The 13,838-nt window shown below is 26.7% G+C and overlaps 1 protein-coding gene across 2 annotated transcripts in view; it reads right to left on the bottom strand.

The window, feature by feature from the left end:
- Positions 1 to 282: 282 nt before the first annotated feature.
- LOC129975648 (methionine--tRNA ligase, cytoplasmic-like) overlaps positions 283 to 13,838 on the bottom strand; it is a 53,699-nt gene continuing 40,143 nt past the window's right edge. For both annotated transcript variants that reach the window (XM_056088746.1, XM_056088747.1), the window contains 5 exons: positions 11,868 to 11,972; positions 8,521 to 8,704; positions 6,064 to 6,147; positions 1,832 to 1,942; positions 283 to 504 (listed from right to left, as the gene is read on the bottom strand). In XM_056088746.1, the coding sequence (XP_055944721.1) occupies positions 346 to 504; positions 1,832 to 1,942; positions 6,064 to 6,147; positions 8,521 to 8,704; positions 11,868 to 11,972 (643 nt within the window). In that variant the 3' untranslated portion in view covers positions 283 to 345. The remainder of the gene's footprint in view (positions 505 to 1,831; positions 1,943 to 6,063; positions 6,148 to 8,520; positions 8,705 to 11,867; positions 11,973 to 13,838) is intronic.

Below are 13,838 nucleotides of genomic sequence, written 5' to 3'. Positions count from 1 at the left end.
TAAAGTTAAATGTGATGCTACCATGTTATTGATCATAGCAAAGATTTCATCAGAAAATGCATATTTCATATTAATATTGCTTTACAATGGAGTTATCATCATGAATTATAAATGTTAATAATTTCATAAAAAAAAATCACATCTATATCTTATTTTGCCATTTGGATGAATGTAACTATATTAATCTAACATATAAAATTACTTTAGATATTTCAAAGTAATTTTATATACAACTTATTAAATCTTTTAACTATAATATTGTAGAAAATTAGAATACAGTCATCTAAAAGATCCTTTTATTGAGATGTAACCAAATAAATAAATTACAAGCTAAAATATAGTCCATCACCTTTTCTTCTTATTTTTAGATTTTCCCTGAGCTTGATCTGGATTTTCACCTCTTGCAATGACCAGTTTCTTTTTCAGCTCTAAAAGCACTGCTACTTCCTTGTCAATTTCTGGTTTACTGGCTTTGTTCGTCTTTAGTTCACGCACTTTATTACCCTAAAAATATAAAACATTTTGATACAATACAGCTTCTAGCTATATTTTTCTTATTCCTTTATTGAAAATCAAATACTTTTGAGTTATAACACATGATTATTTTTAAAAAATGCATTGCTATTTTGTATTTTCAATAAACTGATTTAAAAATATAACCCAATACATAAGTTTTTGACATGCAAAAACTGGTATTTTGAATGAGTGCTACATGTCAGATTTATTTTTCAAGAAATGATGCATTAACGATTGCTCAATTCACGATTCTATATGTTTAGAAATTGTAAGGAAAAACTTAAAGCTCTACCAACACTGAATAACAATTAAAGAGAGCAAATTTGAACATTTTATATTTTAGCAATATGAATCATCAGTAAAATTTGGTATTGTTTGAATTCCTGAAATAAAGTCTAGTTCAGCCTTCAGTTTTAAGATCAGCTACAATTAATTGAAAATCTTTTTTTTATTGTCATCTGATAGTATTCAGAATTGCAATACTAATTCAAAAGCTATATTCTCAAACATTTCACTTCAACGTGAAGATATTTAATTCATAATTAAATATCTTTACATAGCCCCCCCCCCCACACACACATATAGTGTCAAGCTTTCACCCCATTTCTGAACAATGACTGGACTTGCTTTGGATTGTGTCGTGGCAAAAGAATTTCTGATATTTTTACATCGACCATAACAAATTCATTAGCCAACACTCGTATAAATGCAATATCATCATTTTTCTTTATAATTAAACAAAAAAGGTGTCTTGTTTCTTCTTTATATTGTAGTTCTCATATGCTGTAGATGCAGAGATAATCAGATAAACATCTCATAAATATCATTATACATTTTTACTAAGTATCAATTATTTTTACAGCATCTTATGCTAATGACTCGGAGATATGATTGCTTTTACCCTAATTTTTTAATTTCAGATATATTAGCTGAATTAAATTCTGCTAAGATAACTGAAATTCAAATCAAAGATAACTGAAATTAAATACATCATCTCAACAAAAATAATTATATCGCATCCACAAAAACTTGTAAATTATAAAAATAGAATTTAATAATCAAAAGAGTGTTTCACTACAATTTGGAAAAACATAAAGCATTTTTATTCAACCTTCATCTATCGTTCCTAATATGTTTTCTGATTAATTAAGTCTCTATGAAAATTTATGTATAGAAAAATTACCTTATAAATTACCAAAGCTGTAATAAATAACTAGAACAAAAATTGAATTAACGCATATCAAGTATTGACAAATTTGAAAAGAGTCTTTTGTTAATGTTATATACCATTATACAAATAGAATTTTAGAATTACCTGTTCTGTAACTTGACTCTCTAAGCTCGCAACTTCTTCAGGGTTAACTCCATTTGGAACACTGTTTTCAGTAGGCTTTGTTTCTTTTGGTTTCTTTGATGGGCTTTTTTCCTGCAATACAGAAATAAAATTATCTATATATTTTAATTAGTTTTATTTCTTAGTTCATCTTTTATTTAAAAAGAAACAGAGCAATATGTAGTTTAAATTTAAAACACCATAGCAAAATTTAATATACTTATGGATGACCTCTCTAATTGTTTACGTTAATTCATTTAAAAAAAATTCATCTGATAAGTCAACAAATCAGCTAAAATTCCCTTTAGGAATATTATTATGGCCATCACAAAATAGACAATAAAAAAGCAGAATAAATGCAAAAGTAATTATAAAGGAACCTTTGCTATATATAAATTATTAAATATTTCAAAATGGTGAATTTTAATTAGAATTCACTTTTATACAAAAAGTTTAATAACAACTTATTAAATTTTTTTTTATTTTTTTTAGAATTTAAACAAAAAATATTTATAATTGTAGTTGTATTTTTTTTTCCCTTCTTATTCAAATAAATCAAATTGACACAGTCTAGAAATTTGCAGATTCAGTAAAATCAATCGATTCAACATTTTTCTAAGATTAAAGTATATATGTGCTAAACATCAAACATTCCAAACCAGTTTAATTTTGATATTGACTGTACAAATCTGAAGGAAAACAAAGAACAATGTACAAAACATATGAATTTCAAAGAGTACAAATTGTTATAATTTAAAGTTTAAATATAACTCAAGAACAAATGGTTTAAAATGGATGGCTAGTTTTTACTAATTTACAGTTTAACAGCCATGATACTGAACTATGAATTATGATTATTTCTACAAATTAATTCAAAATCCAGATTAAGCTGTGCCACAATTTTTTTGTTCTTTCTGTTCACTTAAAAAAAAGAATTCATAAATTTTCTACAGAAAATATTTTTTACATTTACACACAAGAGACATATTACTCTATTTTAAATTTATTTTTTTAAACTACTCATTACCATTTCAAAATACCCAGCTGTTAAAAAAAGTTTGTTTAACATCATTAATTTAATTTATTTTGATTAAAAACTAATTCAGAATCTCTATGAGAGCTATTAAATGACCTGTTTTAATCTTAGTCATATGCCACTGACAATATTTGAATTGAAATTCTCCCCCTTTAAACTTTCATACTACAGCAACAAGAGAGATTGACCTTGATGGATTCAATTTACACCAGGCAAGCATTCATACAAAATTTTCAGCCAAATAAAGAAAACAACAAAAGATTCAACACAAGAGTATAAATTTCTAGTGTATACTTTTATATGTTAGTGATATAATAATATAATTACTGATTACTGTGATCCAAAAATTTCAGAAATGAGATTTCAATTAAAACAGTAAGCAACGATTGATATATAATAGAATATTTATAAATATGTTAATTTTATGCACCAAAATTTTTTTGAAAATGTACAAGTATCACTTTTGAATTCGGTATGTGGAACAGAAAAAGTTAATTTGACCACTCTGAAGATTATAAATTTAAAAAAAAAAATTGTTCTGGTAAATTAGGAAATAAAAAAAATAATAAGCCATTTTCTAACATATTTGTCTACTATGCTGATGATCTTAATACTCAATAATTATAAACAACAATCTCAATAGAATTATCTCAATAATTATAATTTTAATTTAGTTTTCAATAACAAAGTCAGTTTTATTAATTTTCAGCTGTCTACAGAATAAATTAAAATCTCCCAATTAAATAAAAACTGCAAAAGAGATTGTAGTTTTAAGCTATTTTAATTCTATTAATAGTACAATTTGTAATGCCATAGCTACTTATGATTTTCCTAACATATTAAGCTTAAAATTCCTTTGTAAAATTTTTTATTTCTTTGACAAAATTTTTTTTTAAACTACCAGTGATTCATGCAGAATTGATTTAATGAAATTGTCAATAGATTTCCAATTGGTGCATATGTTGCTATTAATGTATAAAAGCTGGCATTCTATGAAATACCTAAGTATTTTACAAAATGTTGAAAACTATCATACCAACAATGCATAAATGAAATGAATAATTCACACATTTCCTTGGCATTCTATAGAATGTTAAACCAGTAAAGTATGAAATCTATCTCTGATCTACAAAAAAAGAGCCTGTTTCAAAAATTAAAATCGATGGTGGATGAAACCAACATGATGATGATATGTTTACCGAAAATATTTCTAGTTCTGCTATATGCTCAGCATGTTTAAAGAAACCAGTGATGCACATGCATATATACATGCATAAAGTATTGTTAAAAAATCTGCACCTTCTGTGGACAAGCTAGTAAAGATGATGAAAATGATAGTATGTGCATTCTTGTTGTAATAAACTGTTTAAATAATAACATTATCATGATCTTTTTTTTTATCTTTGCACTTTGTTTAAAGCAACATTTGTCATTCTATAGTATATCTATTGTATACAATGCCTAAAGAAAGTATACAATAGCTATAATATTTCATACTTAGCATTAAAAAGCTGGTGTTCTATAATATAGATAATCTATATTAATGCTGGCATATTATATATTAAAGGTAACACATAAGACAAATTAAAATCACAGAATACTGATCTGCATGCCTAGCTTAATTGGATGGTGTCGAAATAATCTGGTAAGTAACCTGATAACCATGCAATTTTGGAAACCAGTTAACTGAATCACAATATGTAAACAATATTTCAGATTTTGGACATCTAAAAACATGAAATTGTTAATTCCAAACCATTAAACAAAAAGTAGTGAATGTTATGTCATTACTGGATTAATCTTTTTGAAACATGATATATTCTGACAAATTTTCCAGAGCAAGAATTTATGCTGGATACAATTTGAGATTATCACAAATATTGTTGGTATTTATTATTGGCAAAAACTAACAATAAGTTTTATCATACTTTAACCAATCGATAATATATCATAATTCTTATAATGTGGAATCACTGCTAAATTATTGCAGAAATTTCAGTATCATGTTTTATATAATTCATCTTCTACTATTCAATATTTATTCATTGCTATAATTCACAAAATGATGACAATAACATATAACAGAACATTTGAAATTTGGCAAAATTCAAAAAGGCAGTTAGTTTAAAGAAACAAAAAGGTCAGAAGCTAAAACATTGTGTATTTTTATTTATATCATTTAAGTCACTTACAAATTTTAAAAACACTGCACCAGACCAGTGTATTGGATGAGATCAGAAGTATAAAACTACATTTTCAAAAACCTCAAACATTAAATAATCATTAGGGGGAATGGCAAAGTCTTGACTTTGGTACGGGTAGTTTCAGATTTAAAGCCAAACGACAATACAAATCTGTCATTACGTACAAATGATGCAGAAGGCCAAAAATAAATAATGGCAACTACACAAAGACTCCAAATTTTTAAGGACTCTTGCCTAATGAATGAATTTATAAAATATACAAATTTATTGAATTATAAAATATTAAAATAATTTCAGCATTTTATCAAGTATAATTGGTAAGAGATTTCTTTTTCATCATATTACTTAAATACAGTATGTGTTTATAAATGCTTTCATAAAGTTAATAAAATAAAAAAAATTTTAAATTAGCATAATTTAATTTGAAATTATGCAAATAATCAAATTAAATTATTAGCAAAATTTTAAATATGCTGGAATATGAAACAAATCTGACCAGTTTATTAAAAGAAGGATCCCATATTATTCACTACATATGTCTATAAAACCTCTATCTACTAATGATCAGAAATACAACTGTTCTCATGACTGTAAAAAAATCATTTTATTTTTTTAAGTAAAAATTTCTTGAAATAAAAATAACATAACAGTACTTTATTTAATTATACCAGATAGTTTGAGCATATGAGAAGTTTACATTTTAAACTTTATTGCTTAAACAAACTATCAAATATAATCTCAAGATATTAAAATTGCATAATATCTCATAAATTTAAACTCTATACCTTCATAAAAATTAATTACTTCAAGTACTCCTAATCAATACAAATGCCTAGATCAACCTACACTTTTTAGAGAAAATTTTATCAAATTTATAGGAATCTCATAGAAAATCTTATCTTATGGAAAATGTTATTAAACTTTTCATTGAAAGGAAAGGTTATAAAGAAATATGAAGTAATAAAAGTACTAACTTTCTCAGGAGTCTGTCTTCCAGCATATTTAGCTTTTAACTCATTGATCAGCTCTTGTTCAATCTTTTTAAATAGAGGAGCAGGCTGTAAAAATAAAGAGACAAATATTAAGCAAATTTAAATAAAAGGTGTTTTTTTTTGTCCATTTAATATAACATAAAAGAATATTTAAATTATTTTTAAATAGTAATTCTTTTCAATTATGCAAATAAAATACAAATTTTGTTAATAACATAAAAATGGTACCTTGTGCTGTGATCAACATGCAAATAATAAAATAAATATATGTATAAATATATGTAATATGAATAAATAAATGTATTTTTTTTCCATTAAACTTCAAAAATTTATTATAATTAAAAAATAATTGAAACGTTTCATTTTTTTTTTAAAGTTATACTATCAAAGGAAAAATGTTATGATTAAATGCTATATGCAATTCTTAGAAAGAAGTATGAAAAAAAATATTTATTTCGATATTTAATGTATAGTTTTCTATATTTAATGTATAGAAATGAAAATTTATAAAACAAAGATGGAAGCTTTAGAATTTAAATAATATCTTTAAATACAATAAAAAGTTAAAGATCAAATCTTTTACAAGAATAAAATAGATTATACCATGAATTTCAGCAACATATACATTTTTAATTCATGTCTAAGTAATATTATATATGCATCATCATTATGAAAATATTATTTTATTACAAAAAAGCATTTCTAAAGTAATAAAAAATAAAAGATAAATTTATGATTGAACATCTTTTAGTTCCCTCTTCTCCTAAAGATATATCTGCTATTTCTCTCCTTCTAAAGATATTCTTTCTTGGAACAATACATCTGCTATGTCACTAGTTCCCCAATTGCAGAATTTTAATGATAATGTAATGCTTGAAACCAATGCTTATGTCAATTAAACTAATGCTTTTGGTTGCAATAGCACATAATAGGTGAGAAATATTTAGTTTTGGTTAAATATTGTATTCACATTGAATTGTAATATTATTTTGTTAATAGTTTTGTGTAAAATGCCACTATTAAAAAAAATCTTTTTTTTTTTTTTTTTTTTTTTTTTGCCATGTTTCAAAATGGCATTATTTTATAATAAGCAAAATAAACATTTGTATAATTTTTTTCACACAGAATTAATTTTATTTTCCAATAAAAAAGAAATATTTATACAAAATGCCCACTCTGATCATAACCCTATATAGCTAATCTATAATCTCTTACAGAAAGGCTTATACTCCCAATAGAAAAATTGTAAATTAATAAACAAACCTGAAATAATTAGAAAATTTAATTTTTAAACAATGTTCTGGACCATTGGTTATTTAGCAAAATATTCTTCTTTTCTAACATTAACATCCCAGATAAGATCTAAATTGACTAAGTTACGAAGTTTTGAATATCATTACTGTAAATGATCTCAAAATCATTTCAATGGCTATCTTAAAGAAAACCATCCAATTAATGGGCTCTGTTTCCTCAAAGCAGCCATTGATTAATCTAAAATAATGAAATTCAAAGCTTTGTAAATTTATCATTGATCAAAGAATAGTGAAACTCTTTGTATAAAATATTAGGACACCAAGAACATTTCACTAAATAAATATGATCAAGATATTCACACCACCATTTTCAGAAGCACATTTACTGACACAAACAACAGGAAATATACTTTTTTTAATGTTATTTGGAACTTTTTTTATAGGCAAATATATGCTTATCTTTAATGGTTTAGAATTGAGGCATAGAAACAGGTTTATAAAGGGTATCTTGTATATTATTGTAACTGCAGAAATTTTTGTATTTTGCAGGTGCGTCATGAAAGTTTGGCAAGACAATGATAATGCAGGAATTACTTTTGTATCTGACCACATATCAAAGTTATGAAACTCGTCACAAAAAAACTCTCAAATAGATTTAATTGGAAAGTTAATCCAATACGAACAACATTAAACTGTTTACAGACTTAATACTTTTGTCTGAACCAAATAGATTACAAACATTAAAAAAAGCAGAAACTAAATAAATAAGAATAATAAATTCATATAAGAAATAAATAATGATAATAAAAGAGAAAGTGCAAGATATGTTTAAACAGAAGAAATTAATCAAAATTGCAATCATTATGAAACTCAACTAAAAATAAATTTTCAGAACCAAACTAATAAAAGATGCATTATATTTAGAGAGTGTTAATGCTGCTATCACTAAAACACAGACAAGACGAAAGTCAGACCCCTCACAGAAAAAATCCCTAGCTTGAATCCCTGCCTGAGGGTGACTCATGAAAAAGTCTTCAGGCCAGATTCATCATTTCTTTCTTTTTGATTCCTTTTGTATTAATATTAATTTCTAATTTGGTTTAAACATAAGATATATCTTAAGAAGGCAAAAAAAAAAAAAAAAAAAAAAAAAAGAAAGAAAAGAAGAAAAAAAAAGAATTAATACCTTTCCAATTTTATGTCCTGATGGAAGTAAGCAAACAAAATTATCCACCAAAATATGATGAACTGGTTGAGTGTTTAGCTGGGATTTCAGGCTTGCACATGAATCTGGCATGTAAGGTTCCATGAGCGTACACAACAAGCAGCAGATATTTGCACTTAACCCAAGAACTGTCCCAGCTCGAGCTCTGAAAAAAAAATTTCTCTTTACTCTAAATAATATGTTGCTTTCCTTTATATAAAAATAACAAAATGTTTTATAAGTTTCTCATTTAAATTTTTTATCTTCAACTATGTGCTCATTTGTATGTTCATTAATTGTTGTGAAATGAAATTTCAAAGGAAGGAAAATATGGTAGATATTAACATTTTTATTTCATATTTTACAGACAAAACCTTTGAGTTATTTTATTCAACAGAGAGGTAAATCTTTGTTGCAACAAGCTTAATAAGCCCAGTGGCGTAACTGTAATGCTTCGCGCTCCCAACACACAGATCTGAAGTTCGATCCTCGGGCCAGGCAAGGTTGACCCAGCCTTTCATTCCTTCAGTGGGTCGATAAACTCAGGATCAAGCATTATGGAAATTAAATACTGGGGGTTCCAAGTTAGGCTGACTACCTAACTGGAACATATGCCTTGCACCACCCGGCTCTTTGTCAAGAAAGCAGATATGGGCACTGTAGACATTGGCCCACATGGGCTGTCGTGCCATTGAGTTTAGTTTTAATAAAGCTTAATTCTCATAAGAAATACTAGTTTAATGCAAATGTGGGATATATATTTATAATATTAAAATCAATAATAATGCCAACTATGATATCAGTGAAAGTTTATTTAGTAGAAATTAAAACTTAGCTAGAGCAAGATTACATGGCATTCTCTTCGATTCTAATAAGAATGAAGATGCCCTGTGGCATAACGATTGTGATCTAGGTATTAGTTATGAACATTACTCACAAAATTAAGAATATAAAACTTGATGGGGACAGAAAAAAAAATCATTTTTAAAGAAATGCAAATTTATTTTAGGATACACAGGATACAATGGCAATTATAAAGTTAATGTATTATTTTCTGAAATTTGTTGTTAAATTACCAAACCCTTCTCAGCTACTACCTTTTCTACTTCAAAAAATATTTTATTTGCAGTGATTTCTTTCAAAATAAAGTAAATGAAAAAACTTGATAATTATTTATTTAAAAGGAAATATATCCTTGATAACTACAATAAGACAATATATTAAAAAAATTTCACAAGTCAATTTTTAAATGTTTCCAATTAACTGACAAATATTTGTAAAATGAAGACAAGAAATTTCACAGAATTTATAGACCACATTTGAATAGCATAGGATCATGAATACTTCTATTTGCATGTTATTTTATTACAGCCTTAAAAATTATTCACTAACGGTGGTGAGAGGAAGATTTATCAAAATAGCACAATCAATAATTAGTCATTGACGAATACTGTGTTTCAGTATTAATGATGAGTACTAAAGAATGCACAGGAATATGTGAATCAAAGAAAGGAGAGAGCAAATTAAATCCTTTGGCTGCATGACTGTGACACTAGGACTAGGGAAACGAGGGGAGAATTTCTTCTTCTCTCTGTTGGGTTATTTAAGAGGCTCATCAACAAAAATCTTCAACTTCAAAAGGGAAGCATATAGAAATGGATTTTCAAAACAGTGGTGTAGTGAAGATAAACTGCACCACAAGTACAGTATGATTTTTTGCCCCAAGATGTCTTTCCAAGTACAAACAGTACTTGCATACAGTTTTATATTTCCACATTTTCCTCATAATTTTCTTTAAAAAAATGGCATTAATGCCTATGTCTCCTTGAAACCCTTATAAGATAGGTGAAAAGGGCATCTATATCTCCCTTGTTGCCCAGTCGTCACTGTTTTAAAAATCCGACAATTTAAACTACTCATAGAGCATAGCCAAAAAGAAGTGTTTTGCGCAACATATGATGATAGAATCGCAGGTTGGTAAAATGATGAACATATGACGCATGTGTTAACCATTCAGCTTATACTTTGAATCATTTGTGTAAAAAACTACTAAGTGGCAAATGCATCAGAATCAATTTTTATGGCCTAATTTTGGTCAATCAGATTAAAAATCAACATGGCGAATGAGAATCTGCATGAACTGTTACTTTCATCGATTGTTTTGACCCCTTGCCAGAGGAATTATTATGAAAAATTTGATTTGTATAACAGTAGACAGGATATTGCAATGAACACATGGACAGCTTCACCTTTTGTACATATTATTCAAATTTTAGAGAATAGTTACAAAAAGAAATGACAATTTATCTATCCCAATTGCTACATTTTTCAGCAATAAATGTGCAAGACTTTTTAGTTTATTATTTTATTTCATTATGATAATTATTAAAATAATTAATAATTATCATAATCATTCTTCCGGTGGTGGTGTGGCAAGCAACCCTGTTTTTGAATGAAAAATTTTAAAAAATTGTTTATGACAATTACAAGAAATGCATTTCTATGTAGTAGAGTTTGCATTTTCTCTGTAGAACAGGCATAGTTTTATTGCTGCAAAATGCAATAAATATATTTCAATAACTAAATTATTTCAATAAAATTTTAGCACAAATTTTGCAAAAATAATTTGTGAATAAAATTGTGCTGTACTTTTTTTGATACAGTAATCATATTTCTTCACATAACACTATGTGTAGAATAAAATATCATGCTCAATTACCCTTTCAGATACTGTATGTTCTTATGCCAATGAACACAACACATCCATCAAATGTTGCCAATAACAAAAATGCATCAACATATGTAAATTCATGGAGATAAGTCTGAACTGCTCCCCTCTTCATCATTTCTCTGTATCCCCCCCCCCTTTGCCTCTGCTTTTGGGATAGAACAACAATTGCACTTTCTAACAAACAGTAAAAACAGTAGTCTTCCTCTACAGTATTTAAAACAGTAGTCTTCCTCTACTAATATTCTAAAACTTAAACAGAAATTTTTGTCCAAACAGCAAGCATCTACTTTAACAATTATTCTATGTACAAGAAGAGCCTTACAGTAAACTTAACATATTTTCATAGTATGTAAGTATAATAATGTAAGTGTGTATTGTGATTGCCATTTTATAACAGCAGGAAAATTTTAGTAGAAATATTTCCAGAAAATATTAGAAATGATCTTTGTGAAAGATTTATTTTATAAGTAGCAAGGAACAATGAAATATTAAAATTCAAAAGCTTTAATTTTAATAATAGTTTATAAAAAGATAGCATTCTTTAGTGAGAATTATTTGTGGAAAAAAAAAAAAAAAAAGGGAATAAAATTTTACATACTTTTCAGCAGCTGAAGCTTTTATTTTTTCCCATGGTTTATTAGATTGAATATACTGATTTCCAATGCGACTTATGTTGAGCATGTATTTAATAGCATCACGAAGTCTGAAAAACAATATGACAAAATATCAATACAAATAAATAACATTATAAGCAAATTTAAATACATATTCAACTATTTAATAAATTATGTTTTATAGATAATGAATAAAATGCATAAAAGAAATAATACAGTGCATTATTAGTGATAAGGCCAGGAATTGTCATTGGAATGAAGGTGTAATTACAAGTGGTGATTACAGAATATACCAGTGAAGCTTTAATGAGTCGATAACATGTTAACATTGTTTCAGATATTCTAAAGAGGGGGAAAAAAAAAATCTGCTTTTCCCAGTGTTATTTTCTAACATTTGCTTACTTCAATGGCAATCCTGTTAAAAGAATGGAACTACAACTTTCCTAAATATCATTTATCATTCTATATATTGGCTACATGTGAAATAAATATCATAGATATATATTTATTGAATCGGAAGAATAAAATGGTTCTAAAAGAAATTCAACTGTCCCTTTTGGATTCTTTTCCTGAGAAACAAGTTAGGGTTCTCTATTACCCATGACAATTTTCACACAGATAAATGAGAATAGATTTTTAGCGTAATAAAATATATATTTCATATATTTAGATTAATTTATTATATGGAAAGAAGTGATAGTAAAGTTCGGAATGCAGTAATCCTTTATCACTCCAATGATATTAATTATAAAGAAAGAAAATGTCCTTTTTTTAAAAAAAATTGTTATGCGATTTAAAATATATTATTTTTTATGTATGAAAGTTGGTTATTAATAATGATTTGAAATCATCTGACATTAAGTCTGGAAGTAAACAGGGAAATTGATTTCAAAGAAGAGAATACAAGTTAATGAATACATCTGTAGATAATGGTTTTGATATCTTTCAACAAGAGAAGGACACTGCAGAGAAGAGGAATTTATCCTAAATCATCTATATAGCTTTTCAAGCAAATATATATATTTCAGCCAATTAGATCAAAAGTGGTAGAATTTATCATATATCTGCAGGATTAATAGAGTTAAAAGCAGTCAACAAGATGTGACATATTTGCAGAGCACTGATATGATTAAACAAAATTTGTTTTGGTAATTAATAACACATTGTACTTTTCAATTGTAAATCCTATTGTCAAAGTAATTTTTTTTGCAATTAACTTATTTTATCAGGCAATTTAAATGTAAAAAAAAAGGGGGGGGATAAATAGATATTTGAACCCTTTACTTGAAATGGGAGCTCTAGTTTTTATAACTAAATTGAATTACTTGCACTTACTCATTTCAAAGAATATTTCTAAACCTTAAATATTTTTTCCTTGTATATATTAAAATATTCAGTTCATTTCCATACTTTTTCAAAAAAAAAAAAAAAAAAAAAAAAAAGAGTCAACAAGACTAGTAACTCCAAAATAAAGGAATTGTGTAGATTTGACTGTTTATATGTGATATTCCATGAAACAGAATATATTTTTAATAAAAAGTAATCTTATGAGGTAATCAGGAAGGAGCAATATATTAAATTCTGAGGCAAAATGTAGAGGTTTCAAATATATACTCTTCAAGTTTTTTTCTGACTATGAAACCAAAACTCATGCTCCCTATTGCTTCATAATCTTTAGGAGGAATGGGAACACATCTGAATATTTCACTAACAAAAGCTGGTTATTTAATGAATTAATTTGGGAAAAAAGATTGTTTAAAGAAACAGCCTTGCAGATCTTGATATGCACTCAATAAATTACAAATATATTCCCATCTTATAGGTTACTGTAAATAAAAAAATTTAAAAAATGACAACATCAAGATTTGTTCCTAGTTACCCCAACTGACTTTACATCAATTCAAGAAACTGAAGAACATCAAAAGGAAAAAAGTGAAATCTACTGGTAGAACTTT

Source organism: Argiope bruennichi, chromosome 7, assembly GCF_947563725.1.
Source record: "Argiope bruennichi chromosome 7, qqArgBrue1.1, whole genome shotgun sequence".
In the NCBI taxonomy this organism is placed as follows: domain Eukaryota; kingdom Metazoa; phylum Arthropoda; class Arachnida; order Araneae; family Araneidae; genus Argiope; species Argiope bruennichi.
Note: the sequence above shows the minus strand (reverse complement) of the source record. Positions and strands in the feature narration are given on the sequence as shown.